We start from the raw sequence: 22,118 nt of genomic DNA, 5'->3' as shown, positions 1-22,118 counted from the left end.
GGCACTAAAAACTCATTACATGGACGATCAATATTGCACACACTTGAGCAGCATGACTCGCCCCCATCCACAATAGACACATGTTTCATCAACCAGTAGCAACGGTGACAGATGACTTTTGTCAGCCTGAGATGTGTTACCGTGGTAACCATTAGGCTACATTTCACTATGGTACAGCAGGGGTGACACACACACACACACACACAGACACACAAACACACATACCAGTAGACACACACAGACAAACTGCCCAAGGTCATGATAAAATACAACAGCTCAATATTTTGAGCTCATTCCAGTACTTTTCAAAATGCAGAGGAACTTAACTTAAAACCAAATCTCATTATAGCTGCCACTAAAACCTGAACATTAAAATATAGGGGTGAGACGTTCGATCTTAATAAATTTGGAATAAACAGGTGACCAGCATAAGTGACATTGTTGATCGTGACGATGGGTGTGTTCATGACGACAGCTACTTTTGCAGTTCGGGTTCTGCTTCACTGAACTTTGAATTAACAGGGGAACAGCTCTGTGTGCAGCTTCAGGGTTCTGCAGTTGGTCTCTATTAACCACAACTAAATTACTGGAGCTCACTTTAGTTTCAAAAAGAAAACTGCAACGTGCATCACCACAGACCAAGGAAACAGCTTATTCCAAACAGGCATACCCTTCCAAATTAACAGGAATCACAATCCAAGTATAAGCCCTTTCATTTCAGCAACAAAATGGACAGGACTAAACATTTCCCTATAAAATAACACAACAGAATTGAATCCAAATTAATTATAAATATAAAGTCAAAACTAAGTATCAAACTTTTGAAAACATTCCATCCAAACTGCTGACCCTTTTTTAAACCACCTACATACTATGTTAGAACTCCTTCAAAAATGTATATAGGCCTATACGCATGACTTAGTACACAAATAGTCTAAATTGATTGGTCCCTTCTGTCACTAATAGCCTGTCCATCAAAATGAGTCAGTATCGGACCAGTGTCAGTTTTTAGATTGGTGCTTCCCCAGTTTAACCCTCAGAGTTAAAATCTACATAATCTAAAAGAAAAACTTTAAAGTCTGAGATGAATTGTTTGCTGCACACATCACAGAGAAAGTGATATTTATGTGTAGGTTATGTGTCTGACTAACCTGTAGCTATCAGTCTGCTGTGTAATTTTAAACATATAACATTCAAATTGATTTTAATAGCAAATAAAACATATAAGAATATCAAAAGGTAGTTTATCAAATTAAAGTTTAGGTATTTTTTCAAGTTACCTTTCCAAGCCCAGGGGTATCTTTTATCTTATTGGCTGCACGGAGGAGGCAGGGTGGAGCTGGGGGAGGGGCCACCACCAGGGCGGAGCTGAAATTGGTGGGAAACAGAGGTGGGTCGCAGGACGATGATGATGTCACTGGGGGTGTGACTGCAGCCGTCTTCTGCTTCTTCTTCTTGGATGCTAAGTTTAACTTTTGTGCAGCTCTGAAAAAGAAAAGCAGAGAGGAAGAGGAGAGAGTCAGTTTGATTAGAACATTAAAACCATACCTTGAAAATAAACAACATCAGCACTGAATGATTTCAGTGGAGAGATATGCGGAGGAGGAGGAGGGACAGGAAGGACGGTGGCACATGTGCATAACCACATGGGTCTATAATTACATCCTCATAGTTTACCGCAGAACAACCATGGCAATATGCTAATTGCAGAATAGGACTAGATTATATGTCCTTCAACACACACACACAAAGACATGCACAGACACACACACACACACACACACATTGCTGTTTACATATGTACCAACATCTGGAAAGGGAGTGGCTCATTTGCTTTCTTGCTGCTCAATTCCCTTGCGGCATTTAGCTCAAAAGTAGGCACAAAAATTATATATATATAATTGAGTGTGTGTGTATGTGTGTGTGTGTGTGTGTGTGTGTGTGTGTGTGTGTGTGTGCATATGCATATATACTTCATCTACTATGCTCTTAAATTCTCCTTATTCCTCCTCTGCTTTCTACTCCAAATTCTACATTTCTTTCTTTGTCTTTCTGTTCTCCTCACTCTCTCGTTCCTAACATCAACACAGCAGGTTCTTTCTCGCTGCTTCTCTCAGCACAAAAGTAAATCACGTCTAATTTAAAACCTCCATTTCTTATTCTCTTTCTTTCTCACAAAGCAGACATACAGTACGAGTTATATTCAAGTCTGAATTTCTGGTTTAACCTATATTATGTATTTTATAGTAAAGTGACAGTTATTACAATTTCTCCGTCTCTGTCTTCTGAATCTTTTGAAAAAATGTCATGGTCAAATATACTTGTTCATTCTCATGGTTTTAGTTTGCCCACTGGTGAATGTTGGCTTATGTATCATGTGATTGATTTTGTTGTACTTGATGACTTTTGTGGCCTCCAGGGTTTTTGTTAAAATTATATTTCTTGAGGTAGAGCGACTTAATATTCTGGCAATAATTCACCGAAGCGATTTGCTGCAATATTTCACTGTATGTGTTAATGTATTTCCTTATCTGCAATTGAAGAGGCCACAATTCAAACAGGCAGAATTCCAGATTTCAGAAAATCCAAAAGCAGCTTCGTTAACAAGACGATGAAATAAAACATTTCTTAAACAGCCCTGGCAGGGATTCCTGCTCTGTTCTGCTTTAATCTATCCTCACATATATTTCTAAGATTATAAAAAGAGAGAGAGAGGACCTTGTGCCCTGACACACTCTCTGTCAAAGAGCCATATTCTCACACCATTGGCTTTCAATTAACTGCAGCAGGTTACAGAAATGAGAGTGGGGAGGGGGGTCGGAGAGAGAAAGGGAGAGAGCGGTAGAGTGAGAGAGAGAGATAAATAGAAGAGGAGGGAGGTGGGGGGAAGAGAGATGTGGATCCAGTGACCCATAGAACGACGAAGCGTTTCACCATTTGACTAGCTCTCCCAGGAGATTTGTGTGTGAATCTGTGTGTAGGTGTGTGTTTGTGACCATCAGTGTGAGCGTGAGTGCACACACTGTATGAAACAAAGCTCCACGAGACGACCACTAAGTGGTTTTCCACCCTGTGCGAGCTGAGCTTACGCATTTACTGTATCAAATGCGATCAAAAGCAATTACAGGTTTCTTATTATATCATTTGAATGCTAAAAACCACATGTGTTGCAGATTATGAAAAACACTGCTATTTGTCAGGTGCATGAATTTACTGCATCCTAAAAATACTAATGGTGTTACTAAGGATTCAGTGAGGGATGTGTCTGAATTAATTTCCAGGTAACAATGGGAACAACATGGCTGCTGCAGCTGCTAGAGATTCATGCACGGTTCCTCTGCTGCTGGAGATCCCTACATGTAGCATGAACACTTATTTCTGCTGGTGGCAATGTATTTTCTTTTCTTCTGGTCATTTATGACTGAGCTGCTCACTGTGCAAAACCTGTGTCCCATTTTTTTGTAGTTGTTGTCAAGTCCTTCAAATGCATCGGCCATCCCAATTTTAACTAAATATTTGTCTTCACATTATGTTCTCCCACCCTGACCGGTTTAATCTATGGCACAATCCAAGCATGGTAGACACACACATACACACACACACAAGCTAATTGGTAGTGTTTAATGACAAGTTGCCTGGGATTTGGCCAAGTGGATCTATTCCAATCAACCACTGGAGTGAAGGGCACTTGTTATCCATCCATCTACTCCATCCCTCTATCCACCAGCTCTTCCTCTGTTACCCCCTTGTGCTTTTATTTACCCCCCTCCTCATCCATTATACCTCCACTCATGGCTCCACTCTTAAATCCCTCTCACTCTACTTCATCCCTTATTCTTTCCCAATATCTCATTACTTTCATCCTTTGCTGTCTCCCTTTGGCTTCTTCTTCCTCCCTGCCCTCCATATATCCAGCCATCCATCCCACCATCCATTCAGCCTTCCTTACATATATTGATCCCGTCATCCATCCTTGCTTCTCTGCCCCTCTGTGCCTTCATGCGTCACCCTTGTTAAAAAGCAGTGCGGGTCACAAATTGTCCGGCCAGTTATACGCTGCTGCTTTGTTTTCTTCTTGTTCGCGCTACAAACTCTTGATATACATATACATACAAAAACTCCCTTGAAGAGGAACCACACTCTCACAGACACACAAACATACAAAGCTGATTTATTACTGGTGTCCGTGGACTGTGTTGTTTTCTCTGTAGAAAATTACTTCCTATTTAACAGGCCGTCAAGTGGGGAGAGATATAAAGACCCACAGAGAGCGATGGTGTGTGTGTATGTGTGTCTGTGTCATTAAGACTGGCATGGACAGACACTATCTATTCATTGACATGTGCACATCCCCTCCAGTTTACACACTTTCCACTTCCTATTACTGCACCACCAGATATGCTGTATTGTAAAATTGAGCCTGAGCAATAAAATATTATTGCCTCGTTGTGTTTAACATGGAGTTACAATGTCCACATGAATCTTCAGGCGCATGTGTGTCCTGTACCACATGTGTGTGCTACTGTAGATATCAGACCTGATCACAATAAGTGTGTTAATGGGTTAAACTTAAAATATATATTTTTTGTCGCTAGAGGTCTCTCAATCCCGCCAATAAACAAAAGATGGAGTTCGATGAAAAACAGTGTTGGAGTAGATGGAAATCTACCAGACACGGCTCAGGAGCAAATCATGTTCACAGATGAGGTAATGTGATGAAGTTTGATTCACGTTACGTAGCAGACGACGATGAATAATCGTGATCAATGCAAATAGTGGAAGACATAACAGCTGACTGGCTAACTGGCTGGCTGTGTGGTTTTCCTTTGCCATGCATACGTTGTTTGCCCCAGACTTTATTGCAGAGACCGGTAAAGCAAATATGACGTAATTTAAAGGCGATTCAAATGAAACCTCCTATTACCTTAAATAAAATTGGGGAATTCTCTAGGTTTGAACATTGTTGGAAACATTTTGTATAAGGAGACAAGTCTACAAAATATATAACATCTCGTCTAGTTGTTTTAGACGTTTTAATATTACATATTAAATATTGAATGGATATAATAACTGAATTCTTTATTGCGGTCACTTGAAGAGCAAATGGTATTCTTATTCTTTTTCAAAATAAAAGATGACTGCTTTTAGTTACTGTTAAATTACACATTAGCGACATTAACAGAGGCAAGTGTGTTATCAGGCCCTTGTTATGCTGATGTATTCACCACTGACCACAGATTTAAATAATCAATCGACCAGTATTTGTTGTGGTTAATTGGGGGCCAATTATCAAGTGATGGAATATTTATTTTTAAAGGAAACAATGGATAGTGACAGCCTCCCCCTATCGAGCAGCCAATCTCCAAAACAACAACGCCTTCCCAATTCACCAGTTCACTTGGGACCTATTCATTCTACTACCTGCAACCATACACACACACACACACACACACACACACACACACACACACACACACACACACACACACACACAGCCAAATCCCTAAAGGCCCAATCCTCTGAGCATGCAGCAAAAAATTCCTGCACTGATAGAAGCCCCCTTCCCCCAGTGGGAAAAATCGTACACACACACACACACACACGCACACCTAGGGAAGTACAGCATGTCTCTATCCTCAATCCCAGCATCCCCCGAGGGTCACTGCAGCACTGTGGAGACTGAGCATTTCTGTGTGAGTGGGACATATTCATAGACAGATTGGTACTAATGAAAGATATTACTCACATTCACATTAACAGGGGTAAGGAAAAGGTCAGTGTTGAAATGGAGCAATTTTTTAGAGGAGAGAATTGAAGACCGATAAAAAGCACCACCCAAAAAAAGAAAGGAGTGAGAGAAAGTACAGAACAAACGAGTTATAGAGGTGGCAATTAGAGGAAAGCAGTGGAGAGATGTGGAGGTGAGAGAAGAGATAGAAACAGGAGGATGAGGAGGACAAAAGATATCGGTGAGAAGCGATGTGGTTATGTGTGCAAACAGTGAGCAAGAGGATGTGTGTGTGTGTGTGTGTGAGTGTGCGTGTGCGTGTGGGTGTGAGTGTGGGTGGCTTTGTGTGTGTGTGTGTGGGTGTGCGTGTGCGTGTGCATGCGTGTGCATGTGTGGGTAATAAGAGTGTCTGTATGCAGTCCACGTCTGCCGGTAAAGACCAGGACAACCATGGGATTTAGCAGCACTGCATGGCTGCATCCTTCGACCCTAAACACAAATACACATTCATACACACATGAGTCAAAAGGTGACTCAGTACAGGCTACATAGTTGTTTTTTTTTGTTTTTTTTGGGGGGTGGGTGCCAATTAAACTGAAATCCTACCACATACTTACACACAAGTGACAGGAAAATGCAGGCAAACTCATTGTGTGGATGAAATAATGAACTCAAAACAAACACTGTGACACTCTGTCACTCTGCTTTCAAAAGTAAATTACACAGCACGGGACTGAAGATCTACAGTAATAACACAGCTTAAAACAGGAGGAGAAAGACTGACTGCCAGATACACACATCGACACACACATGTCCACTCACTGACACCTGCACCTTTAAACAAAGCCCGCTCTTTCAGTCAGAAGGTGAACGCTCATAAATCGAAGAGAGACAGCTGGTTGTACGTTTGGAATGTCAGCCAGATGTGTGCGTGTGTGTGTGTTTGTGTAAAATGGCCTTGTTACCTGACAGTTCAGGGGGTCATAGAGGTAAAGCTACAGAGACAGACTGCGTGCACATGTTTTTGTAAGTGGTCCCATACAATTTACGAGTCAGCTTGGTGGCGAAAGGAGAAGAGAGAGGAAAGGAGAGGTAAGAGTAGTGGAGGAGTGGAGGAGGAGTAGAAGGAGAGGAGAGAGGAGAGAGGAGAGAGGAGAGGAGGAGGAGGAGGAGGAGGAGGAGGAGGAGGAGGAGGAGGAGGAGGAGGAGGAGGAGGAGGAGGAGGAGGAGGAGAGGAGGAGAGGCGAGGGGTGTATAGTGAACGTTTGAAGGAAAAGTGCTGGTATCATTTGAAACGTGATTTAAAGCAGCTCATTAGATTTGACGTCTCAGCACTACTTCAGACACCGTGGCAAACTCACAGTCTTGTGTTAGCCGTGAATAATTTATACATTCATTTTGAGCTTCCCATGTTTATTCATCAATAATTTACCCATATTAGCCATGTCTCATTCCTGTTGTGTCCCTGTGCATTTCACTAGATTTAAATACACAGCCCATTGATGACTGCTGACTGGACAGTTGATTATACACAAACACACCAAAAGATAGGTAATATATATATGATGGTCTTCAATTTTTCAACACCTTCATCTTACTTGATCCTTTTTTTTAACACGTTCTTTCTTTCTTTTTTTGGCTCAAAAAATCTACTTGAGAGACATTAGCATAACATGTGGTAATGTCTGGACATTTCAACGCAGTATGAACTATTTCGGATCATGCAACATTCTATGTAATACAAAATCTCTTAGTCTCAATGCTGCTCAATCCTAGTCATTGAGAAAAATACAATACAACTGAGGATTTTAGTTTGTTAAGATTCAGTTGCTTCCTGTGGCTCTCTTCAAGAAAATGCAGATACCACCTAGCTTTGTGCAGCTAACACAAAAATCTGGAGATAACATCCAGAAAAACCTGATAGATTCATCGGTTGGCCACTAAAAAGCAGCCTTTCACAGATACATTGGTGTTGGTGTTTATGTGTGCCAATATGCTGAAATATTAAAACTTTTATTTTAAACAGTAATTAATGCAGCAAAGACATTTATGGTACCGTCTTCGTTAATAATTTGTGTTTATTTTCCTTATTCAATACTTTATATTGTTGTATATGTTTTATTTTATTTAGCCATTTATGTTTATTGTTAAACTCTAAAATAAAACATTTCTTTGTCATAAGGGTTAAATAATGGCATTTTAGGAATCCCTTCCAATGTATGTTTTAAATATTTATAAAATATATACTCTATCTGCCCATATATTGGTATCAGAAATTTTTCCTCCCGGTCGGTATCAATATCAGCCCCAAAAAATCTATATTGATCGGACCCTTATCCATCAATTTTGCGCCTGATCAAGCAGATTATGTCAAGGCCAAATGTCAAGTATCATCTTCTCCTGCCCATAATATCAAACCCTACATGCATCTGTGTGGGCAGATCAGATTGAGCAGGACATGCACTGACATGCACCGACTGAGGAACGTGCTCCACATGTCACCTTCTTCTGTCAGTGGCACTTTGGTGTGAAAGAATCTTACCTGGCAAAGAAAGAGGCAGCAGCAGAGGTGGCAGTCGGTGCTGTGGTGGTGACAGTCTGAGTGTGAGAGGGCGAGTTGGTGTGTGATGGTGAACTGGTGTGTGAAGGAGAGTGTGTGTTGTGGCGGTTCAGGGCAGCTTCAGACAGTCCTTCTCTGGAGGCCTCAGAGATCATCTGGGAGATCTGACGAAAGAGAGAGAGAGGGGGGGGGGGGAGAGACTTTTTTAATATCACTGACAAAACCAAAACGAGTTAAGAGAATAGATTAGAAATAAATGAACTGTTAAATTGTATGAGGCTCACAGATCAGATATGCAGCTAGGGTGGATGATATGTAAGGGACACATTCTCTGTGGGTTTGTTTAGTTGATCCACAAGGATCCACAAGCAGAGTGAATAAGGAATAATTAAGTGTGAGTCTGCGTCATCATCAGCAATCTGTTGTTGTGACGATATAAAATCCATAAAAGAAAGAAGGAAAGAAGAAGGAAGTAAGGATGGATGGATAGAGAAAATGTGTTTGCGTATTCCTTGGTAGACTGAAAGTAAGGATTCCAGTGATCACAGTGAACCAGCAGCAAGAATGACTGAGTCCAAGATACGCACACAAACACACACACACACACACACACACACACACACACACACACACACACACACACACACACACACACACACACACACACACACACACACACACACACAAACACACACACACACACACACTTCAGCCTTTACTTCTCTCTCTTTTAACCTAGAGCTTTCTCCTTCTCTGTCACCCTTAATTCTCTTCTTTTCTATTCCCTTCACCACTTTTCTTCAAGCTATTGATTCTCTTGTATTCCCTCTGTCTCTTCGCTCTGCCATCTTAAACTATTTACCTTTGTTTGTCCTTTATTATTGGATCATCTCTGCATTTGTGCTTTATCAGATGCACGAGAGAAGGGCAGTGAGGACAAACAGAACCCTTTGAACTCGGAAGAGATGCAATTTCCTGCCCTGTGTGTCAGTTACTGTAGCAGCAGGTTCACGGTATGAATACAACAGGTTTATTTGTGTATGTAAACTTTTGTAAGATTTGTTTTGGGCATATTTGCCGTTATTACTCAGGTGATAGTGTACATATACCGTAGACAGAAAATATGGAGAGAGAAAGATGAGTATGGCTTACAGCAAAGTCCCTTGACTGGAGCTGAGTGTGGCAATTACATGGTCTGTGCCCCGACCACTGGGCCATGTTGTCTATGTACCTAGAGAACTGAGAGAGTGACCAATGTATCTGAGCCTGTGTCGGTCTGAGCCGGAGCACAGTCAGAGGATGGTTGAGATGGTTGCACTCACACACAAAGAAGAAATCATATGGCAATTTACTTGCTTTGGATGAGTGTAAGGCATTCGTTTGTAACACAACATACACAGGCATGTGTGTTCATGTTTGTGTGTTTGCATACATGTGTGTAGCCAACCCAGTCATGAAATAAATATGGATTATTGATTATAGTTCTTTATGTGCTGCCAGTGGCCAGACAGCCTGCCAACCTAAATCACACCCACACTCTCCCATAAAGGAACTAGAGCTTGTGTGAGAATTAACCTGCGAACATGGATGTCTACTGCGGGTGCATGCATGTGTCTGCACTTCTCTGCACCTGTGTGTATGCGTGTAAATCACTTTCCCTGCGCATGTATATTTACTGCTGAGGGCTCCTGGGGTCCGAGCATGCAGCCCACTGCCTTGATGAATTACCAGTTGTAAATGAGATGCCTCTATAGTTTATCTATGCCTGTGTGCATCTACAGCCGTTTCAAATGCTCAGACTTGGCTCGCTCCCCTTGCATTATTAAAGAAGTCATGAACACATGGAATAAAGGTTCAGTGAGCTGCATGGACTACCTACGCATTTGTGCTGGTTCCTCATTTATCCTTGTGAATGGGAGGGGGGGGAAGTACTTGCACAGTGTAGAAAGAAATGTGCCTACAGAGGGTTGTAATGTGAGCTGAGAGCTGGAGTATGGGTGGTTAGAGAATATGTGGCCGGCAGTGAAGGTTCAGCATTCTGATATTAACAACAATTCAGATAAGACACTGCCATGTAAACCTTAACTCAAATAAGGTTATACTCAGAATTAGCAATAATCTAATTAAAACACCTGGAGTATTCTAATCCCAGTCTCAGTAACCAAATGCTTGAGGTCATAATCAGACTATGCTCTGTAACATTTAAACAGGAATATGAATAGGAAAATTATGTTAGCTGTGTCTTAATCCTAAGGCTCACCCATTCCCAAGGCTGACCCATTCCCAAGGCTGCTTCTAATGCATCCTTACTTTCCTGAGCAATGGAGGGGCCAACCAGTGGATCCTTGTCAGGACAATTAATCCCAGGATTAATTGATGAAGCTAACAAGCTAGCTATGTTGATGGCTGAGCTGCAGTAGGTGAGGTGGTTTAAAGGGATAGTTCACAGAAAAAATAAAATTCACTGATTATCTACTCACCACTTTGGAAAAAGTGGTGAGTAGATAATGAGAATGAATTTTCATTTTTCACTGAACAATCCCTTTAAAGTAGCTATTGATGGGACCAGGAAGAGCTGTAAATGCAAATAGGGAATCCTCCATAGACCAAACCATCTCATGTCGACAGGGCCTTCGCGGTCTACGTGGATACAAAAATCCAATAATCATATTCACCTTCATAACATTGTGTTTTATGTGCTTCTCTGTATCTGGCACAGTAGTGTGATGAATGTGTCTCATGCTTCTCATTAAACCGGCTGTACTGTATGAGCACTGCCAAATTAGCTCTGCATCAGAAATACTGCACATATGCAAGGACAGTATGATTATTCCTATTTAAATCAACATTCCTGCAGTTACCTGCTGGTAATAGATTTACCTAAACAGCATTCTGGGTAATATCGTCCTTGAAATGCTCAGCAGTCATCACACTTTAGATCTCAATTTTTTTTTAAGAACACTGAGGATGATACTTTGAAATGTGTTAAAATAGTCTGACCATGTTTTCAGAGAACACCTGGTCCTAAGATTGTACCTGTCAGTGTGGGACTTTGATTAATGTGATATTCGATTTCCCCAGAAATACGAAGTGGAAGGAAAACAGCACTTAAACACTTATTCTGTCACTCAGACTCTTCCTCTTTCTTTACAATGCAGCATTTATCTACAACACTCGTACTTCTGCTGCCTCATTCATCTTCATTACAACACAAACACTATTTCCCCAGAATCCTCCTCCTCATTTGTCTCTCTTAGGTTTATATTATTCTATTACATATTTTTCCATCCACAGTCCATAGACAAACAGCACAGAATTTGTGCCTAAAGGTTTGTATGAGGAGGCTGAAATGAGAAACTGTGTGTTTTTGTTTCCATGTATACGTGTTGTTTGCATGCTTTTACCAGGGGGAATAGATGTGTAAAACAATCTAAATGCGTACTGCAGTAGTAGAGGGGAGGAAGAGAGAGAAGCTGCCCTTTCGGGTGGAAGAAAAGTGGGGAATATAAGTGGAAAAGAGACAAAAAAACGTTGGATGGAGTTGCAGAAATGGAGCGATAGAGGTGGGAAGGACAATAAAGTTCAGAGGAAAACAACAAAAACTGAAAGAGAGAGAGAGAGAGAGAGAGAGAGAGAAAGAGAGAGAGAGAGAGAGAGAGAGAGAGAGAGAGAGAGGGCAAGCTAAGAAGAGGCAGGAAGAGGAAGATGTAGTTGACCACCCACTGCCCCAAAAGGATAAAGACTGGTAGTGTACGCACACACACGCACACACGCACGCACGCACGCACGCACGCAAGCACGCACACACACACACACACACACACACACACACAGGGGGCACATTATACACCACTACCATAAAAAGCCCCAAAACGTATACAACCCCTAGACTATAAACACAGACTGTATTTATACATTACATATACAGATATTACATAGATTAAACATACAGGCTATGACACAAACAGATTCTCTGCTCTCGATATTTTCTTATTCAACTGAACTACTTTTGCAGATTAAAAGGTACATTGGTGGTATGACAGTGGGCCACCTAATTACAGCTAACAGTCGATAGAAGACTTTCTGTGTTGTTTCTGGGAGGAAATTAAAGAACCATACATCACAGAGCACACTGCTGTCTGACCTCAGCCATTAGTTCTGCAGCCTGGACCTTCAGTGGGTCACCTCTTAGTCTGCTGACCCAGCAGGATTTTAATGTCAACTCCACACCGGCAGACAGGTCGTTTCCTTTTCTCTGGCTCCCTCAGCGCACCCCCTCCCTCAGCTCTCTGTGTCTTCTTGTGCTGCCATTAAAGGTGTATTTAATGGTGATTCTTGTCATCTTGCTGCTGTTGGTAGGGCTTCTGGAGACTAACAGACACATTTCCAATGAAATCCATTGATTCCTGCGGCTGCTTTTTTTCTCACTCTCCAGTCTTTCCATCTATGTTTTTGTTCTCTTTTACTTTGCTAAGGATCATCAAGCAAATATTTCTCATTTGGCCTGCGTTCGACCATCAGCCATTGAAGAGATTCTGAAAGCTTCCCTGTGCATCTGCAGACGTCTTTTATGTTTCGAGCACTAAAGCAGATCTATTCATCTCAGCAATGTGTTCATACAGACCGATGTCTCAGAGTTAATGTGCCCCTTATATATTAATATACCCCATGTAAGCTGTATCATAAAATTTCTCCTATTCTGATTCTCTCTGATACGAAACCCATCTCTCGTACCTTTTCCTCATCCTTTACATCTCTATCTTTTAGTCTCATCTACCTTTATTTCCTTGTGCTTTTCCCACTTTTTGATCATCTCTTCGCTCTGCTCCTCCTCCTCCTCCCTTTTCTCTCTGGTCGGGGTGAGTCTAAACGTAGGTGATTTATTATCATGCTCTGTTTCTCCTTTCCTGCTGAAACACCATTTCTGTCAAAGTCACAGCACAAGCACTCACTAACATTTTACACCTCCCATCACAGATACTAACTTCAATACCGAGAAGCTCAGAGAAGGGAAATCCTGCTTCAGGTCGGAACAATTTCTCTGTCATATCCACAAAGACAGACCAGAATACATATCTGCTCATATGTCTCATTTATTTCTGACCTGTAGGACAAGAAAACGGAACAATTCCTGAGACTGTACAAAGTAATTTCCACCTACAATTCCAAATCTCTATATCTGATTCAAGTCATGGACTGAATAAAAATATACAGAGAGATAGCAGCATAGCAAGACAGAAGAGGACATGAATATGAAATACAGTATGAGTGAGACAGAAATAATAGGAGAGGGGAGAGAAAGGCGTAAGGAATAAGTAAGGGTGATTGTGTGTGTGTGTGTGTGTGTGTGTGTGTGAGAGAATGAGAGAGAGAAAGTGAACGCGAGTGAAAGAGTGAAGGGGTACCGCGGGTGCGTGACATAGAGTCCCCAGAGTCCTAATTATCACTGTATGAATTATTACATCTGTTGTACATGCTCATACACACGTTAACACACACAGACACACACACACACACACACACACACACACACACACACCCCTCTGGATCTCCCCAGGATTCTCAGCTCTCCTGCCTCTATCCACCTCTAGACCACTCGTCACCTGCAGCGTTTTCTTCCCATCACCATCCTCCTCTCTATTCTACTCACACTCCCTCTCTTCCTCTCTCCTCCTCTCATGTCCTCTTCTATCTCCATTTCAGTCACTTTAACAGTTTTTCTGTGCACTAACTTGCAGCCTGCTGCTTTGCCTCAACCCTGTTGAAGGATGTTTTAATGCTTAACTCATGATAAGAGCTTGTTAACAGTTTCAAGAATGTGATTTGTGACCTCACCACAGGACAATAAACGACCAAGTATAATGTTGCCATGCTATTAGCAGTTATTGTTGTACTTATGTACTGTATGTTCTAATTGTTATAGAAAACGATCACTGGACTGGACTATCCCTGGATTATTTTTATACTAAAAGACACTTAATACTTTTTAAGCAATTTCTGGAGTTTTCAGCAACATACATACATTAATATTTTTATGATTTGTGAAATGAATGAAATGTATTCACGATTGAGAATTAATGCTATCCTCAGATAGTCACACACAATTTAAAAATATATGTCACTTGTCTGTTAAGTCAGATTTCTGTGAGTTATGACTTAGGAGGGGAATGAATTTTTATACAAACTGCAGCAATTAGACACAAAGGGTTTTAATTGCCTCCCGCCCTCCCTCCTTATCTTACAGTAACACACAGACATGTGCACATAGTCACACACAGACACACACTTTGCCTGAGGTATAGATGCGATATAGCTTTGTCTGACGAGGAGAAGAGAAGAGAGGAGAGATTTGAACATGTTATCGGGTGGTTAATAGCTACAAGCTCACACTACAGTAGGCAGGTACACCTACAAGCTGGAAAATGTTCCTGTTGTGATGCACATCACCAGATGTACTAGCCTACAATTATACAAGAATAGAATTAATTTATTCCGTTTCTGTGGTAATATTTGCACTGTCCTCACGGGAGAAGAAGCTATTCAGATTTTACGTGAATGTTTGCCATACATACAAAACCAGGTGCACACAAACATTTCTACAGAGAGCTTACCTGGTAAGGATAGAGTGTAACCCCTCCGCTAGTTCGGTTCATGTGCTGATGGGCCTGCAGAGCTGCTGTGCTCAGTACTGCTCCACTCCCGTTATTACTACTATTACCGCTTTTGCTGGGGCTGTTAACTCCAGTCCCATGCTGTTGGGCACCAGCTGTTTTTCCTGAACCAGAAGACCCATTCCTTCTGTCCACCCCACCTCCAAGACCTAAGGAGCTGGGCTTGGACCCCAGTCTGTGCCCTTGACCTTGAGGTGGTGGGTTTGAGGGAGCGCAGCTGGATGTTTGCACTGAGGGACTCCCATGGCTGCCGTTGGATGGTCCGTGGCTGGGGCTGGGCGTCGGGGTCTGGTTTGGGCTTGGGGAAGGCGACTGGGACGCTTTGTGAGGAGGATGTGAAGTGGAAGAAGCAGCCGAGGAGGAAGAGGAAGGGAGAAAAGGAGGAGGCCAGTCCAGTGACCCAGGAACTCCTGGTACTCCAGATGCTCCCAGCAGACCCGGGGGTCCTTGAGATCCATATCGTTCAATCAGTGCAGGGGGGGAAGAGGTGGGGGACAGGTCCCACTGGTCGAGGGTGAGGACCATGCGCACGGCTTCCTGTTTGAGCTGAGTGAGGTGAGTGGAGCAAACATCGCAGCGACTGTCTCGCTCGTTCCACGCCAGCCGCGAACTGTTAGGCACCTGTAGCTTATCGTGGAGGAGGAGGGAGAATGAGGGATCCTGAAAAGAGAGACAGAAACACAAGGTTGGGATTTAGACTCATGGAGAAGAGATTAGAGGAGAGGAGATGAGAGGAGGAGAGAAGAGGAGAGAATAGACATCTTTAACAAGCCATTTGTATAAATATTTATGGTGAATTCAAGAAAAAAAGGCAATGAAACAATGTGGCCTGAGGGAAGACGTGTAGACACACACACACACACACACACACACACACACACACACACACACACACACACACACACACACACACACACACAACCAAAAATACAAAAGCACACACACAAACACACCAAACATCTTTCTGGTCTAAAGGGTAAATATGTGGCAGTCGCTGACAGCAAGGAGAATTGTCTAATACAAGAAGGAAAATACGACTGACCTTCCACTCTCTTTTCTGTCTTTTCTTTCTCAGTATGAACTAAGTTACAGTTCCCATAAAAAGCAAACAAGATGGTTTTAATGAAGGAAGGAGCAGCAGCTCAGTAAAGGTGACAAACTATCTCTTGTACATTCATGTCTCAGTCAACATATTAAAGGTGTTTATTACATAATGTCACACACATTAAATGGCATCCTAGTTGTAATAACACGGTATCAACATGTAAACTAACACCGGTTGAAATAGCATCCAAGTAAACATCCCCTGACATTTGCAACATGTTGACAGTCATGTGCTGTTCATGGAACCTTTGTAAGAACAATTTCATTCCTCTCTGTAGTTGAACTGAGAGGGCACGACAAAGAACGTTAACAGTCTATATGCAGGAAAAAAAAGACCATGAATGTCTATAGAATATCATATCAGTATTAAAGATGTTAGAATTTGAAATATTTTTGATACAAGCATGACACACAACCAATTTTCTCTTTTAGTTTGGAATAAATATCTCAACAGAAAAACACAACTATTTCATAAATATACTAAATGTATCCGCCGTTCTTTTCTGTCTTTTTTTATCACCTTCAATGTTTGTGTGCGTGTGTGTGTGTAAGCAATACACGTGTACATGTGTAAGTTTGTGTGCTTTGTTGGATTTGGAAATTTTTTCATCCAATTTGTTTGTGTAGTTTTGGGCCTGTGTGCATGAGTATATGTGTGTATACGTGCAGGTATGTAGCATGTGTGTGTGTGTGTGTGCGCGCATATGTGCATGGGATTTTTCCAGACTAATTGGAGCCCTGCACAGAGAGGAAATCCACTCCAAATCCTGCCATGACTCTCTAGTCCAAATATCAAAGTTAACAAGCAAAACACACGCACACATGCAGATACAGATCTGAGTCTAAACCTGACCTGACCCCAGTGAACACACAAAGCATTAAATAAGCTACTTTATCTGACAAAAAGGTCATTAAATTGAAAGAGCTTTCTTTATGAAAGTCTGGGCCCTTGAGCCTGATGTTGGGATTAAAGAGATGCTGCAGGCTAATTATCATCTGGAGTATAGGTGTAGTGTTCGTGTATGATCTCCCTGCTTAGATGCTCTGTAATTCGACTAAACATCTGTGTTAGGTGCTGCCAACTCTCATGAAGACTGTAATTAACCTCCTGCTTTCAACCAGCCTCCTCTTCTGGAGCACCGAAGTCAGGTGTCTGTGTCGGCTCCAGACCTTTTCTGCACAAGTGATAGTTACACTAAACTGAGAACCTATGTGAGACAGTGATTTTACCTTAGGTCAGGCAATAAAGACAGAAAGGAGGAGCTGTGGTACTTTTCTGTGCTATTAAAGAAAATAACTGTTCGTCCCTGCAGATGATATATTCTCCGAAGCCACTTTGTTTTGAATCATTATCACTACATACTTATTCCAGAAATCTCTTTCTGTCTGTCTCTCTGTCTGTGGAACACAGAACAGTTCATTTTATTAACTTTACACTTGGTATTTGTTTTGTTAAGGACCCAAGGAAGTCAAATTTATTACGATTTAGACACACAATACATTCAATATTAATAAACTTTGAATGCAAAGGCGACCGGGACTTTGCCGTCTGTGCAGTTGGGACAGGGGCAGCGTGCCTTCATAGGCAGTCTGTGGACTGAGGTGCACATGTCTTCTTCTACGTCCTCAGATTACCTACAAGAACAGGTGTTTTCCCTTCCTGTGATGAGTAACGAGACGATGAGATAACTGTCCTGAACGCCTCCAATCAGCCAGTGAAAGTCAAACTGTTTCGGCCCAGATTTGGCCTCCATCTCACACATCCTACATCCAATCCACCTACTGTGCGAAATGATGTTATTTAGGCAGTCTGCTCTTCTTTGACACGTGTAAGCCTTAGCATTACAGCCTTTCAGCCAAAGGTGCCAAAGGTGGACCGGATTTGTTGAGTGATATGTGGGCCATAGTCACCATTTACCACTTGGGCAACTTTAGGCTCATTTCTATTTTTTTTTCAAGCCACAAGAAGAGCAAAAGTGTTGCATCGCCTGAAGTGGCCCACATGCATATGTTATCTGGGATACTAACTTATACTGTCAGCATATTACAGACATCTATGTCTGTCTGGACGTAGCTTGCATATCTCGAGAACTGTTAATCTTATGTATTGTTAAGGACCCATGGAAATGCTGCTGAATTCGGTGCGTTTCGGACACAGGAAGTGTTCAATATTGATCAACATCGAATAGAGGCAGACCGCGTTCAGTGGCAGCTGGATCTCAAGGCAACACAGACAAAATGAAGACAACAGAGCTTTCACAACAATGCGCCCGTTCCTGACAATAGCAATGACAACTGATCCTACAGTTCAGGATCCTGCTTACTGACCCCAGCTGCACTGAACCTCAAATAAGCAGGTGAACAGCTCTTTGTGTCTGAGTCCAGCCGTACATTACAGCAGGTCACCTTCACGCCGCAGCCAGCACCACCACAGGCCAAGCAAACAGACGGGTTCAGAATCGACACTAGTCGTTACCAAGTGTGGCTGCATCTCAAAGAGTCATTACTTTCACCATGTTCAATACATCAACCGTCATCTCAGTAAAGATTCTCCATTTGCAGACATTTTCCCTCTGATTGATTTCTGACTGCTCTTTCACCAGAAACCTGAGATGAAGCAATCTAATCACTTATGACACATGCTGATCTATAGTAGTAGTAACGTCCAACACATCGGTTGCAGCAGGTTCACAGGGACTTTTATTAGAATAGCTCAGTGCATCATCCTCAGGACGGAGGCGGTGCACGTCCAGAATTAATCAAAGTGATTGCTAGGCACGCTTTGTTTAGTGAAGTTTAATCAATGCATGAGTTATGGAGATGCAGAGTTTGTATGTGTGTCCGATCAATAAGCCTGTGATAAACACAAGCTATCTCTCAGCAGACGTTGGCTCAGACAGATAACAACAGATGAGACAGGAATAATATGACATGTGGGCGAATGAGTGATTGACAGGTAGAAAAAAAAAATCAGATATGTCCACAGACAATTCTCCTGCAGACACACACCACATCCAATAACAAGTTTTACATTAATTCATAACATGAACTGGTCATTTAACCATTTACACTTATTTTTTTGTTTCTACCAAAAGTCCTCCTATAACTGTAAAGAGTCTGGGTCAGCTTCTTAGGTGGTCCATATGGAATAGTAGAGTGAATGTTACACACTGTCCGCCACTCACAAATAAGCCTCTATCAATAACCAGCCTGTTACCTTTCCTCAATCGATACACTGTCTGAGCATGTGGAGGTGTGTGTTCACACAGAGCCACATTTCATCTAATACTAAAATGCAACCTTTCAGTCTGAGAGCTGCCTTCCAGGCTATATCAACAAACCACAAGACACACATGCACACACATGCACACACACAGACACACACACACACACACACACACACATACACGCATCACTCAAACCTTGGCGAGCATGCGAGCGGTGTGTGTTTGTGTATTTATGAATAAAGACTACCTTGTTACTAAAGCAGAGTGAGTAGAATAATGAATAGAACATGCTCTCTCTCTCTTTCTCTCTCTCTCTCTCTCTCTCTCTCTCTCTCTCTCTCTCTCTCTCTCTCTCTCTCTCTCTCTCTCTCTCTCTCTCTCTCTCTCTCTCTCAAACACACACACACTCACACACACATTCACGCAAACACAAATATTCCTGCCTTACATGAGACACCAAATACACACCGGGCAACACGGAATAATCTGCTGATGTTTCTCGTTTACTCTCTCTCTCTCTCTCTCTCTCTCTCTCTCTCTCTCTCTCTCTCTCTCTCTCTCTCTCTCTCTCTCTCTCTCTCTCTCGCTCTCTTTCACACACACACACACACATACAAAAAAAAGTATGTTTGAGGATCACAAATGAGAGGAGACAGACCAGAAAAAGGAAAGCAGAGGTGGAAGCATTATTACGTATTCAGTATTTCACTGTATGTTCTGCTTATCTTAATGGTTGTACTGTGTTTTCTACAAGCTGTTGAAACAATGTATTTGACACAACAAGACTTTGAATTAGTTAGGTCTTGCTTAGGGAGGGAGCCGTTTTGGAGTAATAGCAGCTTCCATTGCTCTTAATGAAGCACATTAGTCCTGCTCTTCCTGTTTTGAAAGAATAGGAAAAGTCAGGCAATTGCCAAAAATCAGTGAAAGAGGAAAATGTTATCTCTGTTGGCTTGGAACGACCCCTCTGTATCTCCATGTTACACACTCTCAAACACACACACAGCAGGGGTCATAATGAGATGAGAGCCCTGCTGTTCCAAATTCCAAATTATCGGAGATTTGGGGAGCAGCCAAGCTGCCCAATTGCAAAAAAACAAACAAAGACAAGAGAGAAAGGGGGTCTAGCAACGAGCTTTTACTGATACTGGAAGGAGCATCTCTTGAATACAAACACTCACACTCATTGTCTCGTTCTTTAGGTGCCCTCTCTTTGACCTATCTGTATTTCTCTTCCAACTAAAGCTTCCTCTTTGTTATTTTGAGCTCATCCATGAGTTTGCTTACATTCCCATGGTCACACACACACACACACACACACACACACACACACACAAACACACACACACGTATAAGTACTGTGTTATGGTGCGAGACAAGACTCCGGTCCAGATAAAACAACCAGTAATGAGAAAATTTAATTGGAATCATATTTATTTTAAAAAGTCTTATGTAGATTTTACATTATTAGATTAAAATTAGTATTAATTCGTTTTTACACTGTTAAATAAGATGATGGTTATATAAAAATGTCACGTTTTAAAACCCAGTATATTTGCAGCTCTCCTCCCCTTTCCTTCATTCATCAAGCTGTCTCTGCCAGCGTTCTTGTCACCTCTGAGTTCATCAGTATTCTGTGAGTGACTCTATCAGTCTCAGCACCATCGATAGCCTACATGTGTGTGATTCATTTCCTCCTACAAGGGCAGACAAACACAGCCTCAGCTCCACACTGCAGGGCTGGAGTGAGTGATAGGAGGAGAGGAATCGGAGGGATGGAGACGGCATCCAGGCTAACAGAAACGTGACCTCAGTGACTCGCAGTGTGTGTTTGTGTGTGTGTGTGTGTGTGTGTGTGTGTGTATGTGTGTGTGTGTGTGTGTGTGTGTGTAGACTGGACACAGAAGGATGCCATTACTGTGATTTGATAAGCAACGACAGCCCGACTGGCCCTGTTTGTCCCTTACTGCCTTTGTGTTAGTGCACTGGAGGTAAAAGGAGTTCAGGAAAATGAGCTGTCACCCACAACAACTGACATCATGGACAAACACACACTCTGTCCACACTCGACTTAGTATAAGACAATGTTTTAGAATAGAATAGAAAATACTTGTATTTACTTTATTGTTAATTTGTCTTTTCTTGTGCAAAAAGTGCTATAGGAGATCTAATTCTTTGACACTAAACTGCATGATTGCAGATATCTTTCTACTTCATACCTCTGTCGATCCCTGTTTTCACTTCAGCTAAATTTAGCACCAGTTCATGGCACGACACTCAAAGATAAGACAGACGAAGGTGACGGCAGATCTGAGAAACGGGGAAGGAAGTGACAGAAAACAGCCTAATTCTTAAATAGACAAGAGAACAGTGGAGAAGAGAGGAGGAACACATTCTTTGTCGGTTATGGCCAGAATGAGGATGGTTTATTGGTGTGTGAGTGAGCGTGTGTGTGTAATCAGTTCCAGATGAGTGACCAAGGGAAGGTAAACCCTTCCCCCTCCTCCCCCTTATCCCATTTACCTCCTCTCATCTCACCCTCTCATTCATTCTCTCACTGCTTGCTCCTGATATTTGCACACACATGCAGAAGTATTTGACTGCAAATCCTGGATCAGTGAACTTGTGCAGAAGAAATCCCATCAGCCAGTCTTTGCACCTGCTGTGACACACACACACACACACACAGAGACACACACACACACACACACACATGAAAAATGGAAAGCAGTAAAATACACAGTAGGGAAGACAGTGTCAAGAAAATACTATCAAGTTTTAGTAGGTTGGTGGCCCATGATCACATACATCGGTCCCATGATGGACAA

General features: G+C 42.0%; 1 protein-coding gene across 1 annotated transcript in view; it reads right to left on the bottom strand.

The window, feature by feature from the left end:
* Positions 1–22,118, bottom strand: part of kif26ba (kinesin family member 26Ba) — an 80,930-nt gene that overhangs the window by 39,784 nt on the left and 19,028 nt on the right. Inside the window, exons 3-5 of the mRNA XM_061068612.1 lie at positions 14,900–15,619; positions 8,271–8,452; positions 1,281–1,485 (exon numbers count right to left, since the gene is read on the bottom strand). Of these exons, the coding sequence (XP_060924595.1) occupies positions 1,281–1,485; positions 8,271–8,452; positions 14,900–15,619 (1,107 nt within the window). The remainder of the gene's footprint in view (positions 1–1,280; positions 1,486–8,270; positions 8,453–14,899; positions 15,620–22,118) is intronic.

Source organism: Limanda limanda, chromosome 3, assembly GCF_963576545.1.
Source record: "Limanda limanda chromosome 3, fLimLim1.1, whole genome shotgun sequence".
Taxonomy (NCBI): domain Eukaryota; kingdom Metazoa; phylum Chordata; class Actinopteri; order Pleuronectiformes; family Pleuronectidae; genus Limanda; species Limanda limanda.
The sequence above is the reverse complement of the archived record's forward strand: the minus strand, read 5'-3'. Positions and strand labels throughout refer to the sequence as shown.